At 46.8% G+C, this 7,496-nt stretch overlaps 1 protein-coding gene across 1 annotated transcript; it reads right to left on the bottom strand.

Moving 5' to 3' along the window:
- Positions 1-1,024: 1,024 nt before the first annotated feature.
- Positions 1,025-4,167, bottom strand: LOC102544642 (melanoma-associated antigen B5-like). The gene is made up of 2 exons (XM_072955988.1): positions 4,100-4,167; positions 1,025-2,310 (listed from the first exon to the last, which is right to left on the bottom strand). The coding sequence occupies exon 2, from the start codon at positions 2,259-2,261 to the stop codon at positions 1,299-1,301; it is 963 nt and encodes a 320-aa protein (XP_072812089.1). The 5' UTR covers positions 2,262-2,310; positions 4,100-4,167; the 3' UTR covers positions 1,025-1,298.
- Between the last annotated feature and the right edge of the window lie 3,329 nt (positions 4,168-7,496).

Raw genomic sequence — 7,496 nt, 5'->3', positions numbered from 1 at the left:
GAGAAGGCTCTGGCTCTTGCAGTTTGGGACAAAGAGTGTCAGCACAGTGGCTTCTTGGCAATTCACCTAAGGGAGTGTCACCATTATTTCTCAGAAAGTCCCTCGAGGTGATGTATATAGAACACCTAGGTTGCACACTGTGTTCATCTGCACTGGAACAAGAGCAGAGGACAACTTTCTTTCCTGCCCCAGGTGGAAATTTCTCTATGGTTTTCCCACAATCCCAAAGTTAACTTGTAGCAGCAGTTCTCCATTATAGACTGAATGTTTGTGTCCCTCCAGAATTCGTATGTTGAAGCCCTAACCACCACCAACCCCATGTGATGGTATTTGGAGGTGAAGTCTTAGGGAATTTATTAGGTTTAGAGGAGGTCATGATGATGGGGCACCCGTGATGCAGTCAGTGTTCTTAGAAGAAGAGCAAGAGAGACCAGAACCCTCTCTCTCTGCCATGTGAGGACAGAGAGAAGGTGGCTATCTGCAAGCCAGGAAAAGGGCTCTCATGAGGAACAGAATCCACTGGCCCACTGACTGTGGACTTCCCAGCCTCTATAACTATGAAAAATAAAGTATGTTGCTTAAGTCACCCAGTTTGTGGCATTTTGTTACAGCAGCCTGAACAGACTAATACAGGGTTTTTTCTGTCAACTCTTGAGCATACTGTTGGAGGGTCTGGCCTCTACTTACTACTTCCAGGACCTCAGCTAGCCCACCACACAGTGTAAATGAAAATTACATTCCACCGAGGACTTGTAGTTTCCTAAAGTCCCAAACTGCCTTGCTCAGGAAATTTACATTTAACTGCTCTCATAAGGAACACCCTCCTCCTCACCCATTCTTTTTACTTTACCTAAAGGTCATAGAGTATTTCAGTATCTTACCGAGAGTGAAACTCACAGGCTCTAAAATTCTATGAGTAGAGGCTGGATGTTCTTTATCTTAACAACCCCAGTACTAGCACACCGCCTTCCAAACAGCAGATACTCATTGTGTGGTGAATAAAAGAGCCAGTAAACACAAGGTCTAATTTTTTAAGATTTAATTTGTCTTACTTTCTTGAATAAGCTAAAGACTAGAAGAAACAAGGAAAACAAGGAAGATTGAATCACGTTTTACTTTTTTTCTATTCCCTTATCCTAACTATTTTACTATAGGATTCTTTCACATTTATAAGAATATAATTCCTATTATGATGTTATATTTTCTTGTCTGGGGGATAAAAAACCTTAAACTTCAATAAGGGTGGGAACATATTGCTGGGCATGGCCCTGGAAGCCGCATTGACTTCGGCAGTAGTGTCAGCCCTGGCTGTGCATGGCTTTGGCTCTCTCTTCCTCATCTCGCAAAGCTTCTTCATAATAAGATGTGAAGGCACTGGGAACTGTATCATTGACCTTGGCCAAAAATTCCAGGACTTTCATTTTGCTGGTTTCAGCGTGGGCTTTTGGGCCCCAGAGGAATTCAAAGCGTGGAGGATCACTGTCGGGCACCTGGCGGTACTCCAGGTACTTCAGCCTCACTAAATCTTTGGTGATGAGCTTCCTGGGCTCCCCGTAGATGAAGTGCTTCCTCCCAGCATAGACTCCCATCATACTCAGGAATCTCCAGATGTCTTCCTCGGCAGCACAGTTGCCCTTTATGAAGATCATACCTAGGAGATTCATCAGGAGACCGGTCTTGGGTAACCCCCTGCCAGCACGCACCCTCCCATTGTTGGGGAGTTTCAGCTTGCTGACAAGATCATAGTGACTGGTTGAGTCGACTTCCTTCACATCTACTGCAAAGACCATCTCAATGCGCTCAGAGGCTTTCTTGAGAATCTCAACAAATCGGTCGTGGTAGTTTTGGTGGACCATCTTCAGCATGTCTTCCTTCATAATGGGCTGCTTCATTTTATACTTGTACAGAAGGAACTGCTCCAACAACCCAGCCTTCCTGGTTAAAAAATCACTTCCTGAGCTCTCACTGTAGGGTAGGGCTGCAAAGGCGATTGCCCTATCATCAGGTTGGTCATTGGAATCATCATCAGATGTAGTGGAAGAAATGCTTGCAGAAGTAGTGGTTTGAGGCCCCTGAGAAATGCTACACGATCCAGCAGCCGGCAGACTCTGTATAATGCCTCCACACTGAGGAGAGGAGGGAGTGGACTCCTCTTCTGCCGCTGCTGTGGCCTGAGCACCCTCACAACTCAGGGTCTCATCTTGGGCCTCATGGCATTTCTCACCAGCATGATGCTTAGTCTTATGACTCCAAGGCATCATCAGGGACAGCAGGAAGGAGTACAGACAGGAGGTCAGGAGATGTGGACACCTGGAGGAAGGAGAATATGATGCTGAGCACCTTCAGCAGGGAGCTTCCACCTTGGCTTTAACTAAGGCTGCCTCTGCAGGTTTCCTTGAGGACACACTGCTCTAGGACTCCACAGAGTCTGTTCTGGTCAACCTGTCCCCTCAGAACCCTGTGGAAGATGTTAGAGGGAACTTTAGACTGCAGCCTGCCAGCCCTGCCTGGGGTATACTCGGGTAACAGCAGAGGCTACCAGTGGGGAGCCTATGTTCTGGGATGTGAGGGTCTTCTCAGTTTATAGTCAGGATCATCATGTCAACTCTTGGCAGGTCCTAGGCCTCCTCTCTTCTGATGATTTGAAGTTGACACCACAAACCAAAGTCAGCACCTCCCTGAGACCCCAGAAGAGGAAGTGAAGGGGTTCCTTAGCCCCATCTCTGTCATGGGGCACCCAACCGAGAGCCATGTGGAGCTCTCTCCTTCATGGGCTGCTTGGGTCCTCAGTTCTCGTTCAGGGTACCCACCCAGTCTCCAGGTGATACCTGATTCACCTCCTCTCTGCTGATTGGTGGTTGCACTCTCATACTAAAGTTCTTTTCTTAGATTTGATGTAAATAAGTGAGGGTAAGCCTCAGCCTGACAACCCTGACCAGAGCCTTCATATCTAAATGCAAATGTGGCCCAGATTTTTTGCTATCTATTTCGATGGTTGGTGGTCCCCTTAATCTTTTCTTTAATCTTTGGCATAGTCTGAGACTTCTCTCTTCCTGCCTGCACCTCCTGAGACACACTGCCCCTACTCCCAGAGGCGGGGGTAGGGGGGTTTGGGGGCAGGAGGCGAGGGGCCGGTGGGGGCGGTTATGAGGGTTGGCCCACCTGCTCATGGTCTCCAAGGCTGAGAATAGGGGTTGGATTCCCTTGTACTCTAGTTGTGGGGACATCCCCACAGACATCATGGTCCTTAAGTTAACTCCTGGAAAGATCTGGAAATCCTCCTACTGTGGAGGATAAACCACCCCTTAATGAACAAAATCTCTCACTCCCTACCAAGTCTCTCCTCCCCCTCCTTCCCTGGCCTGCCTCCCCGCTACGCTCACCATCCTGCCTTCCTTCCGGCTCTCCCCTGCCGCCCCCCACCCTTCCTGTGATACTGCAGGAGAAAATGAGTGTCAGTCATCACGTCACCAGTGCACAGACACCCCCAGCTGCCAGCAGAACGGGAATTCCCTCAGTCCTCCCGTGGGGTCCTTATTTTGATTCCTGACCACGCCTGGGATGCTTTCTTCTGCTAACTTGAGACCCCTCCCCTCAAACCAACGTCCTCATCCCTCAGCCCCTCCTTGCAGAAGCCCGCCGGACGCAAGGGCTTCCCAGGCTTGACAGAAACTGCGAGTTCTGTGCCACCTCACTGTTCTGGGGTTAAGGTCCCCTCAGACTTCTCTCAGGGTTCCGTCCTTGATTTCCTTCAGGGCCAGGCCCTGCTCTTCCTGATCTACCATGTGGGAAAGGAAGGCTCACATCCACCCGACCACCATGCTCGGGTCCTCTGAGGGCGGCAAGCAGGACGCTACTGGGACTCCCCGCTGAACTTTCCTCACCCTGACTTTTATTGGGGGTCTTCTCCTTCCTCAGCTGAGTTGGGGCCGCCCACTTACACCAAGGCCCTCACCTCCCTGAGGTACTTCCCGGCGGAACTCTCCCTCAGCCTGACTGCTCGGCCCCCCGGCCCCCCAGGACCGAGAACAGGGGCGGGGCTTTGCGGGGAAGGCAGAGGCCCTCTTCGGCGTGCCGGCGCTTCATTCAGTCCCCTCACCTCGATTCCTGCTAGAGCCTGGAACTCCTCTCTTGCCTGGAGCCGCCCGCCGCCGTAGGCAGTCTCCCACCTTCCTCAGGCCTTCTGGAAGGAAGCAGCTGTCACCTCACCACTGGCAGAGCCTTGATCTCTGGCGCCCCCTCTGTTCTGGGGTGGAGAGCACCGTCAGTTCCACACACAATTCTCAATTACGCTCTTTTCAGGACCTTGGGCTCGTCCCTCGGGCACTGCCCTTACAACAAAGTCCTCGCCTCCTTGAGACCTTCCTTGCAGAAAGCTGCCTGACAGCCTAGGTCTCAGAGCGGGCGAGGGGACGTCTCTGCATGACTCGCTAAAGGACTGGGTGGTGATCTCCTCAGTCCCGTCATTCATCCAGGCCCTCAGCTCAGCTCACGTTTCTTTAATGAAAGGCTTCCGAGGAAATGCTACATCCCGACCAACTCTTGAGTACTGTCTATACTGTAAATCTTACGGAGAATGGATCTGTGTCCCAGGAATGCTGTGAGATGCAGAAGCTGAAGAGCAAGACAGAGGTCTCAGATAGGAGGTGAGCTGTCAGAGAGAAAACAAAAAGCACCCTGGTTTATTTCTTCTTTTTACCACCCAGACTTGGCCTCTAATGTAACTTCTGTTCTACAAGACTTACATACTATAGGAAATGGGCTGAGCCTGATAATTTTGTGAGACCCTATCTTTTAAGGTTAATTGACACTGCATATGTAGATGATCATATTGTTATCAGATATTATATCCTTCCTTTCATTATTCATACCTCTCATTTACTTTGGTATTTGGTATTCTTATTGCCCTGGCTCTGTATTCCAATCTAGTACCTTTTTTTTCCCTTTTTTTTTTTAAAGTTTTTTTAGTCAGCTAAGATTTTTTGGAGTAGTGAGAAGAAAAGTAAGTAAAGATACACAAGGTCAGCTTCAGGGTGAGAGTGGTGGAACAGTGTGTGCCCTAGACAAATTCAGACCAGGAGTCTAGTCTAGCTCTGTCACGTACCACCTTTTGAATATGAGAATATTGCAAGTTCTTCATCTGCCAACCGAGTTTGATAAACCCTATCCTGTAAGACTGTGGGAATGTATGTCCTGTGTATAAAGCATCTGTCAAAATGACTGGCAAATATTGGGTGTTTCATGAATGACAGTTGTGATTATTTTTACCTAGACAGTATCACCCTCCTATGTAGGAATGTTTTCTTAAATCCAGCATATGTTAGAGAAAATGCAATGCTCTCAAACTCAAAGCTCCTAGAATTTTGTCGTGCACCAACTCTTTCTGTCCTTTCCAACTGTCCTTCTATATAAACCACATCCATTTTCATTTGTCCCTTACCCACCAAAATCTAGCTCTCTTAGAATTTACCAAATTACACTGAAGATAACCTAATTAAAATGCTATTTTAATGCATCAGAATCTGGCTCTACCAGTTCAAGGCAGAAACTGTCAACACAGTGGCTCCTGTGCATCTTACCTGTTGGGGTTCAAGGCAGTCTGCCCTAAAATACACCACAATGGCATATTGATTATTTTGAATTAAGGTTACTTAAGAAATGGCCAAAGTAAGTGGGGAACTCTGACCTTCCTTTCTGTCTCCCTAAAAGCAGGAAATAAATCTCTCATGTGAAAGATGCACTCACTGCATCTGAAGGTAGAAGGACACCCTTATCACCAGGAATAGGGGATTCAGACGGGGAAGCCTCTATAAACAAAATGCCTTACTTCTTCAGTTTAATACCTCAAGCCCAAAGTCTGTGTAGAGTCTTCACTAATTGAGCACTCGAAACCTAAGTTTCTTTGTCCTGTCGATTCCTCACAAATTTATTGTTTCTTTGTCTGACAACTATAAAAGCTGCCTGCTCTGGCCGCTTCTTAGGTCCCATTTCTAAGAAACCTTTATGTGCATGAATTACAATTTGTTTCTTTTTCTCCTTTTAATCTGTCTTGTGTCAATTTTATTATCAGTTCAACCATAAGAACTCAAGAAAGGTAAAGGGGGACATATCCTCCTCCCTGACAGTTGGCAAGCCAGCCCGGAGGCTGGTGGGGACCCCCTGCTTCCCACCCTGAGGCTGCTGCAACTGAGGGATCGTGGGACATCTGATAAAAGCCAGCAGAAGGTAAGATTTCTTACCGTGTCAGCCTCCCAGATCTCTGCCTGCAAGGTCTGTGGAAGGGGAAGTAGTGAGAGTCCCTTCTCGATCCCGATCTCGATCTCTCTCTTCTCTCTCAGTTTAGATTAGCAGGAGAAAATATTTGTGTAGATAGTTCTTTGGACTTAGGGACACTTGAGGATTCTTTTCCTCCCAGGCATGGTCACTGTGTTTCTTTGTCTCTCTCTATCGCGTCATTTGTCATCAGGAGAAAGAACCATAGGGCAGAACAGCAGGCATAGGCCCTGTAAGTTTGCTGTTCAAGCCAGCCTCACCGACCGGTGAGTTAACGGTTCACACCGGACCTGCGTCTACTAAGACAAACTTTGCTGTGAGTCCTCTATGTAAAAACCAGATGAAGTTTTTCCTTCCATCTTCTTCTTTGTTTTGAGAGCTTGACATTGTGTCCAGTGAGAATATTCTCTCTGATCCCTCCTATCTGGAAGGTGCATTTACCGGGTGCATCCGGTGGCCAGTCGAATAGACTGGGGTTTCAAGACATGAAGTCATCAGAAGGCACTCTCTTTGTCTGGTTGTACCAGGTCTCAGGGGAGTTTGTCATAAGGGGTCTTGGTCCATGAGGGGCATTTGTTGTCTCAATATTTGTTGCTTGTTAGTGCTGCAGAAGTCATATTCTAGTAGCACCTGCCTGGTACCATAAATTAGCGGGTTTATGGCTAGAGGTGCCCCACATTTTTGTGGGACACTGGAGACGCTGTTTTCACTGCGCCGTTCGTACAGCCTGTAGCAATGAAGGACTTTTACTTTTTTAGGCTAACTCTGAGAATGAACTTTCTGGATTTGGTGAGGGCTATATACTCTCTTGTGATAAGTTTCTTGAATCTTTGGTTAAGCAATTTTAAAAATGCTTATTGGTTTGAGTTGCTGTTTGAAATTAATATAAGATCCTACTTGCCAATTGCCAGATGATGGATTCTTTAAATTGGCTATATTTAAAAGGAAAAAAATTTTTTGAGAACTCTTATCATAAACATCTGTCATATTGGTACTTAAGGGAGGATCAAATTGAAAGGAAAAAAATATATAACTACTGGCATTAAGGAATTCCTTATTATGAGTAAAGAAATTAAACTAAAAATAAAAATCTGATGTAAATTCTCCTTCTTAAAAATTACCCTGTCTCCTCAGTAATTTCCCAGGAATCAGGGAACAAATTAGCTGGAGTCCAATATTCAAGGGCTAGTAGGAAACAACTGTCTTTGTCTTATAAATCTCTA

The sequence above is a fragment of the Vicugna pacos genome, chromosome X (genome assembly GCF_048564905.1).
Source record: "Vicugna pacos chromosome X, VicPac4, whole genome shotgun sequence".
NCBI classification, from domain to species: Eukaryota; Metazoa; Chordata; class Mammalia; order Artiodactyla; family Camelidae; genus Vicugna; species Vicugna pacos.
The sequence above is the reverse complement of the archived record's forward strand: the minus strand, read 5'-3'. Positions and strand labels throughout refer to the sequence as shown.

Coding starts and splice junctions, on each gene's coding strand:
- LOC102544642 (XM_072955988.1), bottom strand. CDS start 2,261: ATGATGCCTTGGAGTCATAAGACTAAGCATCATGCTGGTGAGAAATGC.